The sequence below is a fragment of the Euprymna scolopes genome, chromosome 21, assembly GCF_053919585.1.
Source record: "Euprymna scolopes isolate OS-2025 chromosome 21, ASM5391958v1, whole genome shotgun sequence".
Classification (NCBI taxonomy): Eukaryota; Metazoa; Mollusca; class Cephalopoda; order Sepiida; family Sepiolidae; genus Euprymna; species Euprymna scolopes.
The window spans coordinates 275,736-296,088 of record NC_136502.1 but is presented as its reverse complement, the minus strand read 5'-3'; the positions used below and the strand labels follow the sequence as shown (position 1 = coordinate 296,088).

General features: G+C 34.4%; 1 protein-coding gene across 2 annotated transcripts; it reads left to right on the top strand.

The window, feature by feature from the left end:
• The first annotated feature begins 22 nt into the window (after nucleotides 1–22).
• On the top strand, nucleotides 23–19,654 carry LOC145241947 (uncharacterized). 2 transcript variants are annotated; one of them, XM_080104821.1, is made up of 3 exons: nucleotides 23–265; nucleotides 10,411–10,521; nucleotides 16,590–19,654. In XM_080104821.1, the coding sequence occupies exon 3, from the start codon at nucleotides 17,513–17,515 to the stop codon at nucleotides 18,731–18,733; it is 1,221 nt and encodes a 406-aa protein (XP_079960947.1). In that variant the 5' UTR covers nucleotides 23–265; nucleotides 10,411–10,521; nucleotides 16,590–17,512; the 3' UTR covers nucleotides 18,734–19,654. The 2 variants fall into 2 exon arrangements, with proteins under 2 accessions (XP_079960947.1, XP_079960946.1); XM_080104820.1 differs by lacking the exon at nucleotides 23–265 and adding an exon at nucleotides 8,425–8,957.
• The last annotated feature ends 699 nt before the right edge of the window (nucleotides 19,655–20,353 follow it).

The window sequence follows — 20,353 nt, the reverse complement described above, 5'->3', positions numbered from 1 at the left end:
CTACTTGTTATTGTGACTCTTTATAACATGGCTACCGAGAAGGAAGGCCAATGCATATGACAGCGTAACGTCACTTCCTAAATAAGTTGTAGGTATAGACAGCTCCCGGTATTGAAGCACGTGGTCATGCTAACAGGCATAAAAAAATATGGCTACCAATATGTGTTACCGATTGTCCATGTATGTTCTAAAAAAAAAGACAAATCTCTAACTCGGAAAATAATTATTATAATTGCACATTTAGGATAATTTTAATCAAAATATCGTAAGTGAATTCGTGTTTGAACTTTTATTTTTATTGGAGAAAGTCGAATATTTCATTTTATTATTTTTTTTTTTTTACTGCAAAACAAACAATTTTTGGGTTTGTATTACTGTACACATAGATTCGAAAAAGTTGTCAAAAAACAAATATATAACAAATAAATGTTATCAAAAGCAAGATAAGTTACTTTTCTACCAAACTGGATATATTTTTCGTGTTTTTATTCAATGTAACATGTTTATTCAGCTCGAAAAACATACATTGTTTACCGATGTATTGGAAAATTCAAAATGGCGCCCGAATCTCTCTTTAACACGGTAAGTTCGGGAAAAGGTGTTATAGATAATAAACTAGACAAAATACTATTAAAAAACACCGAACATATGTCAACCTATGTCACGGTAATATATATTGAGCGAGTTTCTAACAGTATTTTGTCTAGTCTTATATTTATAGCACCTTTTTCCAAACTTACCATGTTAAAGAGAGAGTCGAGCGAGCGCCATTTTGAATTTTCCAATACATCGGTAAACAGTATGTTTTTCGAGCTGAATAAACATGTTACATTAAATAAAAGCACTGAAAACATATCCAGTTAGGTAGAAAAGTAACTTATCTTGCCATTGATAACATTTATTTGTTATATATTTGTTTGTTTTTTTGACAACATTTTAGAATCTATGTGTACAGTAATACAAACCCCAATTTGTATATAATATTTTTCAGTCCGTTCTTTTAATAATAAATAAAACTTTTCATTGAGTATTTTCAAATATTTTAAAGTAAGCATTTTTCACGGCAGTGTTTTTTTTTTTTTTTTTTTTTTTTACGATTGGTGAATTATCAATATTTTAGCACGGGGCGTAATTCATTTCTTTGAAATATATTTAAAACTTCAATTTTTTGTTTTTTATAACATTTTAACTGTAAATAATCTACATAACGAGTTTGTTTTACTGTACACATAGATTCGAAAAAGTTGTCAAAAAAACAAATATATAACAAATAAATGTTATCAAAGGTAAGATAAATTACAAACGTGCCGACGTTTTTCTTTTTAAAATATGTTGATAAACATTGTATGATTTTCGAAGCGATTACGCGTTTTAAAATGAGTAAAACCACCAAAAACCTTCCCAGATAGGTAGAAGAGTAACTTATCTTGCCTTTGATAACATTTATTTATGATATATTTGTTTTGTGACAACGTTTTCGAATCTATGTGTACAGTAATACAAATCTAAAATTTAATTTAACTTGAAAATAATATTTAAAATACACGTGCGTACACTGTACAAGCACACTTATTATAATAATAATAATAATAATAATAATAATAGTAATAATAATTTAAAAAAAACTGGTGTGGATGACATCGACTGGCGCCACGCCACACCAACTAGTTGTGAAGGGTCAGGGAGGATGGAAAGACCGAGGTGAGAGAGTACTGACCAAATCTCCACTGGAAGTGTGCAGTTCAAATCTGGTACCTTGGGGAGTCATTTTGTCACTCAAACCCCAGGAAACGCCAATGGCCGATGCCAACGAGAAATCAGTGACAACGGCTGTTGCGATAACATGCAATCATCTGCACAAGTGGTCAAAAGGTGGAGAACACTGGAAATCTGGGAAGACTTGTGACTTGTCACTTGGTCTCCAGGGAACACCACAGGTTACTGCCAGTGAGCAGTCACTGATGATGGCTTGTGAGACAACTAATACGCTACACATTTTGATGAAAAACATGGGGAAAAATGGACATAGAAGAACAGAAAATCAAAACTTTAAATATAATTTCTGTATTTAAAGTAATAGAAATATATAAATTAAATATTTCAACATAAAATCTTGTGGAGAAAATCCAGCTTCCCAATAAGGGGCACTCTGGATAGGAACAAAAATAATCTCAGTCATGAAAGATTTTGTAGTGTTTCTCACTGAGGACGCAAACGCCGAGTTTGTTTTAAGATTTTATTCAGCCGAGAGCCGACCGCAAGTATCTACATGCTGTCTCCTTTTTGCCCCACCCGTTTTCCGGTGTCCCCCCTGGTAGCGTCCCCTGTGTACCTACGCACACTACATCTCCCCCCAAAAAAGAAAGGTCCATTTATCATGGAAAAAGGTCAGGGTTGACTGCCCTTGTGACCCTTTTGTGGTCGAGGATTATTCTGCCTCAGTATGTGACCATTGAAATCCCCCCCCCTTTTTTTTTTTTTTTAAAGTTAAGAAAAAATAAAAGGTAATTGTTCAATCTTTAGTCAATCCGGACTAAAACGATTCGGTGGTCTTATTGTACGGCCCGATCGTCGTGGCAGGGCTAGTGGGGTATGCTCACTCACTTCTCTATCTGGCTGCTCATAATCGAGCGAATTCTCATGTGTCAATGGAGTCTGTGGATGTGTGTTATTTTCTGTTGCCATATCTGGAGGCATGTTTAGTTCCATGAAAATGCGTTCTGGATTGTTTTCACTTGGGGATTGAGGTGCTGGCTCGGTGATACAACGGCGAGACCTGATGTGATCCTGATGACGATGAACCAACCGGCTATCCTGCAATCTGATTAGAAAGGATAAAGGAGATACTCTTTCCAGAATGTGACCAGCCTACCACATGGATCCGGAACCAAGGTTCTGTGCAAATACTGTTTGGTCTTCATCAAATGAACGCATCTGGGCAGATTTGTCATGGTGAAACTTTTGATATTCTTGGTTGTTATATACAACACTTGAGGTGGCGGGCTTCATACGATCCAGATTGGTGCGCAATCTTTGCTTCATCAACAACTCTGCCGGGGTAGATCCCGTTGTTGTGTGAGGCGTTGTCCGGTATGTCAGCAGAAAACGGGATATCTTTGTTTCCAGAGTTCCTCCCGACATGTTTTTAATACCGTTTTTAACCAGCCCAACTGAGCATTCGGCTAAACCATTTGATGCCTGATGATGTGGACTGACAAATTTATGTCCGATACCATTCCGTTTCATGAACTCTGCAAATTCTGAACTGGTGAAGCATGGGCCATTATCACTGACAACAATGTGCGGGAGACCATGAGTAGCAAAACAGCGCCTCAACCTTTCAATTGTAGTCGCTGCAGTAGCTGCACTTGTGGTTTAGACATCAACCCATTTTGAGTGTGCATCCGTAATGACAAGCAGGTATTGGCCATTGTAATCGGCATAATCGTGAACCCGCTGCCAAGGTTAAGCTGGCCATTCCCAGGGTTGTAGTGGTGCCTTAGCAGGTAGGCTTCTGGAGCACTGACAAGGGTAACAGTTGTTCACCTTTTTTTCGATGTCAGCATCTATCCCAGGCCACCATACATAGGTCCGGGCGAGGGCCTTCATCTTGACTATGCCACGGTGGCATTGGTGGAACTCGTCCAACACTCTCTGCCTGAGATGGTGGGGAATTACCACTCGTGAACCCCACAGCAGGCACCCTCTTTCAACACTTAGTTCGTTTTTACGAGCGTGAAATGGTAAATACAGAACATCATGTGGGAGATTGCACCCTCCATGTTTTGTGGCTTGAACAACCTTAGAGAGGATGGGGTCTTTGCGTGTATGAGCACAAATGTCAGTCGAGTCAACGGTGGAATTGTCCAGGTGATCCATGAGATGTATAATGCAGCCTGGTGTTGGGACATCTAACACTTCCTGCAGGGGGAGACGACTCATTGCGTCGGCAGTGACGATGTGTGAACCAGGCCTATATTCTATCGTGTAATCGTAAGCACTCATCAACAGTGACCAACGTATTATTCTTGGTGGCAGGGTGTCCAATATTGGCTTTGTTGGGCTAAAGAGGCTGATAAGTGGCTTATGACCCGTAATGATACGGAATGCACGTCCAAATAAGTAGTGATGAAACTTTTTAACCCCAAAGATAATACTCAGTCCCTCCTTATCCGACTATAATTTTTCTCAGCCGGTGACATTGTTCTCAAAGCAAAAGCAATAGGTTTCTCTGAACCGTTGGCAAAGATGTGCGACAAAACAGTTCCGACACCATATTGACTGGCATCACAGGTCAGTACCAGTTCCTTCTTCGGGTCATAGTGTACCAGGACATTTGTGGTCTGCAATGCATCTTTGGCTCGCTGAAAAGCTGTTAATTGGGGGGTGCCCCACGTCCAAGAGACACCTTTCTGCAGTAGATAATAGAGGGGGCCCAACTTATCTGCGACGTTGGGGACGTACCTAGCGTAGAACTGGAATAAGCCCAAGAAAGCCTTAAGTTAGGTCACATTGCGTGGGGCTGGTGCATCCCGGATGGCACGGATCTTTTCTGCTGTAGGGTGAAGGCCTTCGGAGTCAATCCAATGACCTAAGTAGGTTACGGAGGATGCCATGAACTTGCACTTGTCCAGACGAACGCGGAGACCAGATTCTGAGAGTTTCCCTAACACTCGGTTAAGGGTGCTCAAGTGTTCTGCGTCTGATGAACCTGTAATTAGTATGTTGTCCTGATAGCATATGACATGTGGTTCATTTGCCAACAAATTGTCCATACAGCGTTGATAAATACCAGGAGCTGATTTTACTCCAAAACTGAGGCGGTTGAACCTGTAGAGACCCTGTGGTGTATTGATTGTAAGGTACTGCTTTGAGTTTTCCTCTAACGGAACCTGCAGGAACGCTGATCTCAAGTCAAGCTTGGTGAATTTCTTTCCCTGCACCAATTTTGCATACAAATCATCAATCCTGGGGATAGGGTACTGGTCGAGATTTGAACATTTGTTCATTGTAGTTTTATAATCTCCACACAACCATATTGTTTGGTCAGTTTTGACAACTGCTACTATAGGGGCAGCCCATTCTGAGTATTGTACTGGTTCGATAATACCCAGAGACTCTAGTCGATCCAGCTCCTTGTCAACCTTTTCATGCAATGCAAAGGGCACGTGTCAAGCCTTGCAGAATATGGGCTTTGTTTTCGGGTCAACACTAAGTTTTGCTGTGAAACCCTTCAGTGCGCCGAATTCATCCTTGAAAACATTGGGGTATTTTGCAATAATATCTTCAATTGCAGGTGTAGCATTTACTGCTTTCAGCTGATGGATGCGTTTCCAGCTGAGTTGCACTACTCGTAACCAGTTTCTACCAAGAAGTGCAGGGCCAGAACCAGGAACAATCACTAATGGCAGGCGAAACTGTCGGCCATCATAGTCTACCGACACTTGACACGTACCACACGGCGTGATACTTTCTCCCGTGTAGGTTGCTAGTTTCTGCGACATAGGCTTAAGTACCGGCTTATCAGGTTCACACCATAGTTTTTCAAATGCATTGCGGCTGATCAATGAAACAGCAGCTCCGGTGTCGATCTCCATCTCGACATTGCGACCATTTATGCCCACCAACACCATCAGGGGCTCAGTTTGGCTATTTGCTGGCAGGTTAAACAGCCTGTGCACCGAGGCGCAGTCGCTGCCTGTATCTTCGTCTACTGGTTCTTCCCTGGTGACCTTGTGGGTTTTACGATTTTCAGCTCTGTCGTTGTACTTCCGGGTCAAACAGGCTGGCGAAATGTGACCGGTTTTGTGACAAAAATTACACGTTGCCTCTTTGAAACGACAGGAATCGGGATAATGCTTTCCGTTACATCGGAAACATGGTCTTTGTTTTTGTCTCTGTAGTGGAGTAGGCCGTTCAACCTGGTTGACTTTCGTCTGTATTGTAAAATTGGACGTTGAACAGGCTGCCATGTCACTAACATTCCTGTCTGCACTTTCCATCGCAAGAGCTATCTGTCGAGCATAAGGAAATGTTAGTTTCCTCTCGGAAAGCAGTCGCCGATGGATTTGGTCATCCATCAATCCAACGACGAGCAAATCTCTCAACATCTCTTCTATCGTATTTCCAAACTCACAAAACTTTGTAATTTTTTTTAAATGTGCAATAAAATCCGAAATGGACTGACCTGGTTGTTGGCGGCACATGTAAAAGTTGAATCGCTCAACAATTACGGACGGTGTTGGGTTGCAGTGCTCTTTTAACGAGAGCGAGAGTTCCTCATAACTTTTGTCTTAAGCTCTGCGGCGTAACAAGATCCTTCAGCAGAGAAAATGTTTCACCACCACAAACAGAAAGAAGGACGGCCTTTTTCTTTCCTGGATCTTGTATTTTGTTAGCCTCGAAATAATACTCCAATCTTTCTGAGTATGTGTCTCAATCACCTTCACTCGGCGAGCATTCGTCGATTTTACGATAAGACGTTATGTTTTTAAAATGCGTGTGTTACGAATGTAGACTCTAAGTCCGTGCATATGTCTGTCAGAGTCCTTACGGCAGGTAAGCGCATTCTTGATTCTTGATTCTACAGATGTGATAATCAAAGGGGTCAATCTGGCCTTGAAATGGGGACTGTGTGACATCTGCATCAAAATAGACTCTGGCACTGTGTTTGCTTGGCTAAAGTCCCTCATTTCAAGAGAAAAAGGCTAAGAACGAAAGTGGCAGCAGAGATATTAGTCAAGCGCAGGCTTGGAATGCTAGCTGAGCTGATGCAGGTGTTTTGTTTGAAGCTTCGCATAGACATGGTGGCTTCTGAGAAGAACCGAGCAGATGCTCTCACGAGTGAAGAAGAGCTGGTTTGTGCCAAAGAAAGATGTTGTTGCTGCATCGGATCTAGATGATGTTGGCATGCGAGAGCTACACAATCCGCACCATATAGGGGTAGAGAGGACGTGGTACTTGGTGAAGAAAGTCGACCTGAGTGCCACCAAGGAGCAAGTGAGGCAAGTGGTCAGGACATGTGACAGATGTCAGTCGATTGATCCTGCTCCAAGCACGCATGAAGCTTGTCAATTGGGGGTGAGTGGGACCTGGGAGACACTGGCATGCGATGTCACCCATTATAGGGGTAGATTTTACCTGACCATGATTGACTGCGGGGCCAGGCGATTTACCCTATGGAAGAAGCTACATGGAAGAACAGGCAATGACATAGCGGCAATCCTCAATGAGGTGTTTTTGGAGCGAGGTCCCGTGGAAGAGCTGTTAACCGACAACGGGACCGCATTCAAGTCAGTAGCAGTGACTGGAGTAATGAAGAAATGGAATATCCAACAATTTTTCAGAACTGCCAACAGACCCAGTGGCAATGGGATCATGGAGAGAAACCACCACACCATAAAGGCACTTGCGGAAAGAGGAGGCACCTCACCTGAGCAAGCTGTCTTCTGGTATAATATGTCGCCTAGATTGGGACAAGTGCCAGAGACGGTTCCGTAACTGTCAAAGTTCACATATTCCTGGAGACATCCCAGGGTTGAGCCGGCAAGCAGAGAGGCAGAGGCCACAGGGACCATTAAACTCAGGGATGAGGTATGAGTGAAGCCACTAGGGGTGCACTGCACCACACAATGGAGTAGAGGTCACGTGACTGGGAGGAACACCAGAAACAACATTGTGGTGGACGGAGTACCAAGGCATATTCTCAACATCAGACTAGTGGAAGGCGAAGTAATGGAGGGGAATGTGCAGCAACAGGAGGAGGACGAGACACCTCAGACGCCAAGTAAAGAGAGGTGATCGCCACAGTGGATGAGAGATTATGAAATATGATCTTGAGATCAGAAGATAAGAAAAACAGAAGTCTTACCATGGGTGTGCAGCCGAGAAAAGGAAAAACAAAGATGGCGACCAGCATTTTATTACGTGTGTTCTCGCAAAATCTCGTGTGCGTGTGAAGCTGGAAACTACAAAACGAGCTTCATTTTTCGGTGCTACAGAGATTCCAGATCTGGCAAGAGAGTAGGTGGAACGGGAGTGGAGATTCTACGTTCTCGGATTTATTCCCTTTTGTGTATTTGAGGTGAACCCCCCCCCCGTTTTTTTAAAAGATAGTATTACGATGCTTTATTTATATAAAAAAAGCAAAAATAAATTCTTGCGTTTTTTATTTACTAGTGAAAACCATAAGTTTAGTAAAGGTATTTTTTGTTTAAACAAAATAATACATTTCCACTAAGAGTTAAATAAAAAATAATTCATTCATTATATTCCGCGATCATTATTTGATAAATACTGAAAATTTTATTGAAATTGGTTAATTTCCTGATTTTTGGTGAATTTTTAAGTAAAGGGTGGGGTCAAAATGTTTATACATTTTCAGCGTCAGCATTCATTTTGCCTGTACCTACGTGAGACTTTTATTTTGTAAAAGCAATTTTTAAGTTTTAAAAAATTAAAAAAAAAATTATTCACATCTTAACTTTTCGGTATTCTCGATTTGCACCAAATTGTATAACGTCATTTTCGATCGAACAGGGCTGTTAAACGAAGGTTGTGAGTGCGGGATACTTTTTTAGAAGCAAGTAGCTTAACTCGGTTGATATGCCCTTCCACTCAATCCTGCCATCTTTGTTTTGTCCCCATTTAATTATTTAAATGTTTAAATGAAATAATTTTACCCAAAATATTCACCAAAGAGATCGATCCTTTAATTTTTTTTTGTCCTCAGCTGTTAAATATAGCGATAAATAAAATAATAATTTTGTGCGTAATATTCGCCGAAAAGATTGCTCATTTCATAATGTTTCTGTTTAATTAATCTGTTTAAATTTTCTGCGAACCTGTTTTTCCGGTCGCCATTTAGACTTCTAGCCGTTATACTTTTAGTGTTTTAATCAAAACATCTTATAGTATTTTTTCTTGAAAGCAATTTGTCAAAAGAAAAACAAAAGGAGGTAAGTATTACTTGAATTTAATTGCTTTTATGGATTCTTTTATACCTATAAGGGCACCTACATCTTAGCCATTATGATTATCTTTGGTTTAATGTTCCAAACGAAAACTTTATATAAATCGATAGTTTTTTGTTGTTGTTGTTGTTTTTTGGTGCTAATGCACTTATTGATCCGCGCTTTTTTTTTAAATAATATTTTCAAGTTTAACGATATCTGTTTTTATTAAATTGTTAGGTGAAAGTACAGAATAGATACATCCCCATGTTAAGAATGGCTTTCTAAATAATAACGTTTTTATTTCAGCACGGATCAATAAGTGCATGAGTACCGTTAAAAAAAATTTTTTTTTAATATAAATTTTGTTTTGTTTTCGAATGTTGAGGGAACGATTTTGACATTGGAATCTTCACTAACTGCGCCCCAACTGGGAGATTTTTTTTTTTATTGAAATGGATTAAAAGTAGAGCCGATGGAGACCTCTGCCCTTTAACCTAATTTTTTCAACATATATACCAATGATCAACAAAAGTTCCCGATCACATGGCAGTGGCCCATAAAATGTCAGGTTTCCTGTCTACTTGATCATCACATTCAACCAAACCATATCCTACAATGACCACTGTAAAAGATAAAGGAAAAAGATTACATACAGAATTAATTTGTTGACAAAACTCACAAATACAAATGTGAGAACTGATCCTAATACCTTGCACACAACAGCATTAACACTTTGTTATTCTGTTATTAAATACTTAGCTGAACTTTGGACTGGATTGTGCCATACTAAATCAATTAAATTAATGAACTCTACAGACTCATCTATATAGATCTTCAAAAATATTTGACAATGGAGCAGTAACTTCGGTGATAGATCAACTTCTACTGATCAATAGTTTATGCCCAATAATCAATCTAGTATTGACATAAGTTACGATCATGATATGCTTACAGTCATATAGTTATATTAATAAGTGATATAAAATAAAATTCTATTTGTTCTGCATTGATCAACATTTCAAATTAATGAATTTATGAAGCCTTAAAACATTTTTGCTCTGAAAATCTTTTTTGTATTAAATATAAACTTAATTATCTTTGTTTTTCAGATTTATTCCAAGAACACATAAAAATTTAAATATAATGTGAACTAATACTTTCAATTACCTTCTCAGTTTTGTAATTTAGTAAATTAGCTTTTATTTTGAGATGTTTCAATAGTTTTCATTTAAATGTAGAATAAGTAATGTAATCTTAACTTCAAATTATTTTATTTCTAAATATATTTACCTTAGATTTATATTTATATTAGAAAAATTTGTAGCCTGATTTTTAGTGTAACAAAATATATAAAAAACTAAAATTTCATAAATACAATTTTAACAATGAGAAATCAAAACAACTCACATCTTTTTGTTATGTAAAACCAAAATTTATTGATTTATTATTTTCACAGACTTATTTCTGAAAATCTGACCTGCATATTATTGTCCAAAATCTGAAGCATCACCTCAGGACATTCAAAGGAAATAGCCAGCTTCAATGTTCAAATATTTTTGATTAACAGGTAATTATCTTAATTTGTAAAAATATTTTGTGCTTATTATTTCTTTCGTAATTGTTTTTATTCTGTTAGTTTATTTGTTTGAATTGCAGAATTCTTTAAGATCCATTAATTTGAATGTTATAACTATTATGAATGTTCTGCACAGAAATGAATGAAGGTTGTGGTATTTTTTTAAACAAAAGGAAGATATTGAAATTTTTAATGAGATAAAATAAAAAATACTTTTGAATATTTTTGATAAAAATATTAACCCAAATGGCAAAGTTAAAAGCAGCTTAGAAATTTTTTAAAAAAGGGTGGAAAAAAACCTCTGGGTACTCAGATTTCTGGTTGATCATTACGGTACAGGCATGCAATTGCCTAAACTTGCAAATTTCCTTCTTTTTCTTTGAATTTTCTTTGTTTTTTTTTTTTATTATTCTCCATTTGTTTGGCTATTGGCAGTAGTTTTTCTGGGCAGTGTATCCTAGACAAGAGAATTGTGGAGTGCACTAGGTTTAGGGCACCCTTTTTTATTCCTTATCTTCTAGGGAGTGAGCAGAGTGGATCCTTAAAAAGCCTACTCAATTGCAGATGCAGCTACCTAATATTTTCTCTGCTTTTTCTGGAAAAGTTGAACAAAATTCCACATCCACTGCTTCTGTTAGTTCAAGTACTAGCTATTACATGGCCTACCCACATCAGTCACAGTGCCCTGAAAAATCTTTTGACTAGTTGTTGCACAATATAATCATCAAAATATATGCATGAATTTATTTTTACTTACATGTAATGTCATATTTTTTTTACTTAAATATAATGACTAGAATGCACACCTTCCTTCCTGAATCCATGTGCAATTTCCAATGGCAAGTAAAATTCTATGATTGAAGCAGATAGATAGGTTGCATGTCTTCATATACTTATCTGAACATTTGCTTCATAAAACTCTTCTGCCCATTGAGACTTTGGAGGTTCTTTCAGAGTTACTTGACCCTTAGCCTTTGGTATCCTTAAATATTCGATGTTTATTTCATGATATGTTTTCATTAAGTATGCAGTGTTTATATTAAGATATAAAATCGTGAAATATCCACTTTTACTTTCATGATATAAAATTGGAAAATCTTCACTTTTTATTTATGATATAAACTCATTAAATATTCTGTGTCTATTTAGTTATCTAAAATTATTAAATCACCACTGTTTATTGCATGATATAAATTATTTAAATACAAAAATGTTTCTGTATGATATAAAATTATTAATTCTCTATTTATTTCATTACATTCAATCATTAGAGGATATAAAGTAATTAAATCTCATTTGTTTATTCCACATTATCAATGATTAAATATTCAGTGTTTATTCCTTATAAAATCATGTACTCCAGAGCAAATTTGCTAATATAAAAACACTACATTTGTACTGGATATATTAGGATACAAAATCATAAAAATTCCAATGTTTATGATATAAAATTATTAAATATCTGACAGTTATTCCCTGATATAAAATTATTTAATATCCAGGATCTACACCATGCTATAATATCATTAGATATCTAATGTTTGTTTCATCATATTAAATTATTAAATCTCTAATGTTTATTCCAGCATATAAACTCATAACATTTTCAGTTTTATTCCATGAAATAAACACATTAAATCGCTACTGTTTGCCTCTCAATACAAATTCAGTAAATCTCCATAATATAGCATAATTAAACCACTAATGTTTATTCCATTATACAAAAACATAAAATCGCCATGAACAAATTAGGAAAACTACCAGAATTTGGCAATTTTGTTCATCATTTTATTTATTATTCATTTCTACTAGGTATGAAATTGTATGAATAAACAACCTTTTGTACAATTCATCACTTCTTGTTACTGATTGATAAACAGTTTGCTCAACACAACAATATCTAACAGTGTGTATACATATCAAACATGCAGTGGCCCATATCAACTCTGCAAACTTTCTGGTGCTGTTGCTATTCAAAGTTTCTTTATGTCAGTGATTCTCCACTCATCATTGTGTCACCAGACTACAAAAACTTGTAAGCCTACACTCACTAGGGGTGAGATAGTGAGTTCTCCCATTTTGGTTTTCCAAACAGCAAACATTAGCAAAAATTTAAAGCTTCTAATTTTCTCTCTTTGCAATCGAATCTTCACCAGATAAATTAACATGCACTGTCAGCAGAACTCAATTGCTGATTCAAAGACCATGTTTTTTACTAGTGTCAATCTTCAATCTTCTTGTCCATTTCAGAGTATCCGCTATTAGAATGGATTAATTGTATTTGACTCAGCTCATGCTGCCATTGATAGCAGCATATGTCTGCATCACAGGCCCTTTAGGAGTCTACTTGCTATTGGATCTTTCCTGACTTAAAAGTATATACTCTGCCAGAGGCTTCATCATCCTACTGAGATAATTTGTAATATTTTCAAGTAAAATACTTTCAACTTTTATCACTTTACATCTTCATATTTTATAATTGTTTTAAGTCTTCCTTCAACCGTAATTGTTTTCAAGTCTTCCTAAAATATTTATTACTTTCAACGCCATATTCAAACTTGGTCAATGAAACAACTTATGTTTTTTTATTAAATATCATAGCTGTTATTTATGGCACAGTTGATTCTACGTCATTTCTACAAGGAGATAGAGTTTTCTTATTATAATTGGCTATAGCAGGGACTGTGTATGTCATCAAATATCTGAATCATTTGTATGGTGAATAATTCGTTCTTAGTGGCACTTGACATATCAAGCCTGGCTACTTTTTTATCATTTACTAAATGATATTAAACCAGTTAAGTAAATCAAAATTTAAATTTTGTCTACATATATATTACAGAAGTGCTGAAGTTTACATAAGAAATTCACTCCATTCCCTAACTGCAAAATCATTCATGCCCCTGAAATATAATTTTATCAGATTAGAAAAAAAAGAGGTTCATTAAATTACTGAAAATTTCTTAACATAGAAAAACATTGACTTAAAGAAATGGAGAAATCTTAACAACTTAAATTAAAATATTATGGCTTAGGTTATTTAAAAAAATATTTGATTAAAACCATTGCTTAATCTGATTTATTTAAAAAAAAAATGATAGCGGATTTAAGAATATATTTTGCAAATTTTATTTCATTAAGAATATCTTTTAATTTATATAGCAATTCTCAACGATTTATGAATTAATATCCGTTAAAATTAATTCATTCCGAGACATTTTTTCATATTCTGAAGATGTTATATTTTCTTTTATCTTGTGGATGGAATAGCAAGGGTTTAACTCTTTGGATTTTTCCATTTTCCACTGACAATATTTAATCATACATTTTTAAGCCTTCCACTGAATGTTAAAGTCAAACTTATGTTCAAAGATTTAACCTATTTTATACAATTAAACATAAAATAATTAAATATTTTACAACATATTTAAAAAAAGATAAGCAGGTTCTTTAAATTATATTTTATCACATCAATCCTTTGTATTGAATTTTTGTGATTCTAGTCTGACGATATCAAGTTAAAAGGGTTAATACAAACCTGGTTAAAGCAAAAATATGGCGATAAATGAATAAATTGATTTCAGAGTATAAGAAATTCGTATGATAAATGAGAATTATGATATAGTTTGAATATTTTATGGTGCCAGAAAAACATGTCAATGATATCTGGCTTTTGTAACTGGTGTAGTGCATTAAAGGTTAAGGGAAAGTAATGACTGACTGTCAAGATACATATTCCAATTTTGAAAAGTGTACTTGTTCATGTGACGATGAGTCTGAAACTAAGAGGAGAACCATTGCTAGTCATAGTAACAGAGATGGAAAATAAATGAATCTGAAAGAAAGAGAGCTCTCCACTGCCTACTGAGGTAACAGTGAGATAAAGACAGATGAAGAAAAAGGAAAGAAGAGTGTTATAGAAATTTATTGATCCTTATAATGTCAGAAAGGCAAATCCCACAGATTACAAATCGTAAATATCACCAAATCTTAAGATATTTTAATTTGTTAATAAAATTCTGTTGCAAAAAAGGCAAAGTCATACACATCTTATTCTCAATGTAAAGTAAAGCATAACAATCTTCTTGCATGCAAACCATATCCATGTTGTTAATAGACAGACCCTGGAGTTAGGGTTGATATTACCAAACTTAAATCGCCCAGAACTTGACAATAATCAATTTGAAAACACATGAAATAGAAACTGCATTTAGATGTTTTCTACACGAATGCAACATTGTCATTTAACTTAGAATAATGTTCCTATACAAAAAGAAAAACAATCAAATTCTTTTTCGTGCTTAAAATTGATCTTTGCTTCTCAACACCAGATGATCAACACCAGATTTGATGATCCAAACCAGATTATTGCCCTACATAAGAGACCTAAACCCTTTAAGTATACATTCATAAACACATCAACCTTTTTGTGAGTAGGTACCAAATTACCAATCAGGACCTAGAAACTGCCAACGATAGGCATAAATGATATCTGAAATAATACTGAGAGAAATATTTCCTAGTTATGGAGCTCTCAACAGCTAGTCACAGTCACTTACAGAGATTGAGAAGAAAAACTGGGATTTTTGTCTGACTCAGATGTTGCTTTAGGGTTCACAAGGAATGAGATCATGAAATTTTATCCCTATTACCTGTTTACTAGAGATGTGATCCTACTGATAGATAACCTGTTGAAACCATGTTGGAAATAGATGTATGGTGACTACTATGAAATAATTTTAGAAAAGCAGCATAAGAGTTTTTTTATAGGCGAGAAGAAGGTTTAAGAGAGCACAAAAGTAAAAGAACAACTAGTTAATCAAAAGTAAAAATAGCGGTTAACCTACAGAAAGGCGAGTCGTCAAATGCTTATTTATTTTTCATGCTTGAAGGTGATCTTTGCTCCTGAACAGCACATCTTTGATGATCAATGTCAGATGATTACGTTCTTGATCAATTTTGATGAAGTAATGAGTAGTGGGGGTATACTAATATATTCCCATTTAATAATATCTTAAAATATTTTGGAGTTATTTTGTTGAATGAATTCTATCACACCACATATGTTCATCAAGCTAATGACCTAACCGTTTTCCATTATATATTTTTGCTCAGCCTATACATTAAAATAAAAAGCAATGAAATGAAATTGTCCAATTTATTACCTGCATTTTAAAACATTAATCAAACATTCTTGCAAATAAAATGTAATTATTATAATTCTGATAAGGTCACCACTAAAGTATTCAAAATAATTTTTTTTTTTTGAAAATTATGAAAATAAAAGCAGAGAAAGAAAAAGGTCAGAACTCTTCTTAACTCTCAGCATTTTACTTGGCTGATTTGCCTAAACAGCCATCATATTTTTCTTTTCTTATTCTTTTTCTTCTCATTCTCAAATGCACGTGAACAAGATAATATCTATGCCAGAGAGAAACGTCTTTTTATGCTGCCACCTCAAATCCTGATAGCGCCAAATTTGCATTTATCCTCTTATTTTAATATTTTTTGCATCATATAGGTTCCAGGTTTTGGTGCATGTGCTTCTCTGCAATGAGCACACACAACTGTAGGCATTTTTTGCTGTGATTCCCAAGTCTATTCACAAAAGTTTTTATAATTTATGAGAAAGAAGATTATTATGTTTTGAATCTCATTAAAGACGGTTTTGTGGACCTTAATTCCAATATTATCTAAAAGAATTCATCTTATAAATATGTGTTGCAACAAATGTCTTCAATCTATTTTTAATTTAATCAATAATAAATTTGGAAACTTCCTCATAGACTTGTACAGAACTGTAATTTTGCCTTTTAGTCCACAATGTGTAATTTAATTTACTTTATAAAATAAGCATTTACACATATGTTCAACGTGATAAAATAATTTTGTTTTTAAAGAACATTTATAAAAAATTAATATCTTTTTTGGAAATGTAGTTTTAAAATTTGTTATATTTTTAAAAACCTTAACGATAAAATGTGCATTATTAGATTGGAATATATCTATTTTCTGTTATCTTTTCTTGTAATTTATAATTTATTTTTTGATATTTGCAGAATATCTAACAGTCATAAGAAAAAAAACAAGTATTATTTTATTGGAATTGATCTACATTGTGTTGGTGACTTGACCCATGCAAATGCCAGATGGAAAGATATTTTGAAATATCTTAATGTAAATTGCGCAATGTTAAAACATAAAATGAGAGAAGTCATACCCTTGTGAACAATGCCAATACTTTTTTCTTGCATCAAATCGAACTTTGTTATAATATATTGGAAAAAATATTTTCTTGTCAAGATTATATATATTTTTTTTGCTTTCCTATCCATATTAAATAATATGTTAACTAGAGTATTCGTTTCAAGTGGACTGTACGTGTGTAATGTTCTAATGAAATTTTAAACAAAAACCAAATTCAAGTATCAAAATATTGAAAAAACAACACATATCACAAATGGTCAGAACTTTAATTATTGCTTAATTAGCATCTGCATAACTTCTCCAAATGTAGAATAATACATTAAAATGTTTCGAAAATTATCCAACTTAGTCCAAAGTCAGCGTATCTCTACACATTTTGGTATATGCATAAGGTTTATATAACATTTAGATAAGATGCACAAAAATCCATTGAATATATCCCTTATATTCCATTTACTTCTATTTACTTAGATATAAAATCATTATTGCTAAATTTCAACACTATAGATCCAATTGTAACCTATTACACTAAGAAACACAAGTTTTATATTGATATATATTAACCAATTATTAATAAGAACAAGTAATATTTTTTTCTGAAACATGAGATTAATATAAGTCAATACCTTCTTCAATTTAACAAATTTCAAATCCAGAAATAATTGAAACAAACATTGCGAATGTTCCATAATTCTTTGGTTTATTGCACAAAACACAATATGGAAAAAATAAAAAATAAATAACACTAAAAATCTAACATATTTTTACTTAAAAAATGAACAATAAATCTGATACTGGAGAGGAACCATATTCTTGTGAAGTATGTGCCTATTCTTGTACAAAGAAACAACATATTTTACAACATATGCGAACTCATACTGGAGAAAAACCATATTCTTGTGAAATATGTGGTTCTTCTTTTAAACAGAAAACACATGTGCGGCAACATATGCGAATGCATACTGGAGAGAAACCACATTCTTGTGAAGTATGTGGTTCTTCTTTTACAAGAAAACAAAGTATGTTGCGACACATGCAAGTACATACTGGAGAGAAACCATATTCATGTGAAATATGTAACTCTACTTTTACACAAAAGCAACATGTGGTGCAACATATGTTAACACATACTGGAGAGAAACCATATTCGTGTAAAGTATGTGGCACTTCCTTTACACAGAAAGTAAGTATGAAGCAACACATGCGAACACATACTGGTGAGAAGCCATATTCTTGTGAAGTATGTGATTCCTCTTTTACAAGAAAACAACATGTGTTGCTACATATGCGAATACATACTGGAGAGAAACCATATTCTTGTAAAGTGTGTGGCTCATCTTTTACATGGAAACAAAGCATGTTGCTACATATGCGAACACATACGGGAGAAAAACCATATTCTTGTGAGGTTTGTGGCTGTTCTTTTACACAAAAGCAACATGTGCTGCAACATATGCGGACGCATACTGGAGAAAAACCATATTCTTGTGAAGTATGTGGCTGTTCTTTTACAATGAAACATGAAATGTTGCGACATAAGCGAATGCATACTGGAGAGAAACCATATTCCTGTGAAGTATGTGGCTCTTCTTTTACGAGTAAGCAACAAATGTTGCAACATATGCGAACACATACTGGAGAGAGACCGTTTTCTTGTGAAGTATGTGGCTCTTCTTTTACGCAGAAGCAACACATGTTGCGACATATGCAAACACATACTGGAGAGAAACCATATTCTTGTGAAGTATGTGGTTCGTCTTTTACAACAAAACAACATAGGTTGCAACATATTAGAATGCACACTGGAGAGAAACCATATTCTTGTGAAGTATGTAACTCTTCATTCACAAGAAAAGAAAGCATGATGCAACATTTACATAGGCATTCTGGAGAGAAACCATATTCTTGTGAAGTATGTGGTTCTTCTTTTACAATGAAACAAAATATGTTTAAACATATGCAAATGCACATTGAAGAGACACCATACCCTTGTTAAATATTTTGTCTTGTTTATAAAGAAATCCTATATGTGCATGTGAACACATACTGTAAAAATATTCTTGTGAAGTATATTGTTCTTAATTTTACAAGTATGTACTACGTATTAACTATATTACTGTGAAGTGTGTGGCTCTTCTTTTTTGAACAAACTTGATATGTTGTTTCTTAACATAAACCATAATCTCCTAAAGTATTTCGTTAGTTTAGAAAAAACTGCCTATATTGCAATATAGGTACATTTATACATAATTGAAATGAAATTATTTTCCTTGTGTGTCTTTTGTATGGAAGTTATACTTATTGCAGCATATGTCAACACATATTTGAGGCAAATTGTTTTATGAAATTTGTGCCTTTTTGGTACAAAAAAGTGAATTATGTTACAGTACATGTGAATAAATCTGCGAACAATAATCTTATATAAATATGCAGCTTATTTTTGTCACATCTTATAATGAGGATGGAGAAATTATTCTTGTGAAATACATTCATGCAGAGTATTTTGTAGCTCTCACAAGCATACTTATTAAAAATAAATTGTGAAATATTTTGTTTTTTTGGTACTGTTTAAGTACTAAAAACTTTGTGCAGAAGAAATACCATATTATTGTTACGTATGTGCTCTATCAATTAAACAAAAGTTATTTTCAACATATGCAGGCACATACAGGCCATAATTTAAGTATTCATACACGCCACTTGCACCATGAAAAACAAATTTAATAAATTACCTTTCAATTTATCTAGAGTACCAAATATACAAATTAATGAACGTCTGACGTCTTTCTATATCCAGTTATGGCAAAGCAAAGAAAAAAAATGAAAAATAATATATTTGTGAACTTGTACACTAAAATACACTACATTGACATGTGTGAACTTTTGGCAAATAAAAATTATATTTTTTTGAAATATTTTTCAATGAATAATACTTTGTTATTCCAGATGTGCAAGAGCTAACATAAAGGATTTGTGTAGCGGGGGTGCATGTGATGGGACAAAATTTATAATGGAATGTAATAGTGTACACAGTACTTGGTGAATTTATATTATTAATAGGAGGTTGATATAGGTTAAGAGGTGTGTAATGGACAGTTCTTTTTAACACGAAAGGGAAATACCATTATTTGAAAGGGGATGCAAACAACAGCTTTGGAAAGGGGTTTCATATAACGTTCATCTTATGAAAGATAAGATGAAGATAAAACATTACCTTGCAGTTGAAATGCTGAAAAAGACTGAACTAACATAAAAGATTAAGTGTATATTTGCCAATATTTCTTCAATGCAAACAACAAGAACTACTTGTAAATAAAATATGTGGAGAAATATTTCAAAATAAAATTTAATAGCAGGAAAATAAAGTAATTTTTAGCATTTAATTAAATAGGAACATAAATTTTAAGACATAAAAAATTAGAAATCAACAGGACATTAACTGCATTGCTTGAATTACTTAGTATATTTAAAAAGGAATTTGGTAATAAAAAAAAAACTCCTAGCATTGCTGTATTAGGGAAGATTCTGAAACGATAGCTAGAAAGAGAAAATTAATGAAAGGAAAATTAAAAAATGACAGCTATTAAAACCACAAAAGTCTTGTTCATCTTTTTCT

What these genes read in the sequence shown, in the direction of transcription:
- LOC145241947 (XM_080104821.1), top strand. Translation starts at nt 17,513, where the DNA reads ATGAACAATAAATCTGATACTGGAGAGGAACCATATTCTTGTGAAGTA.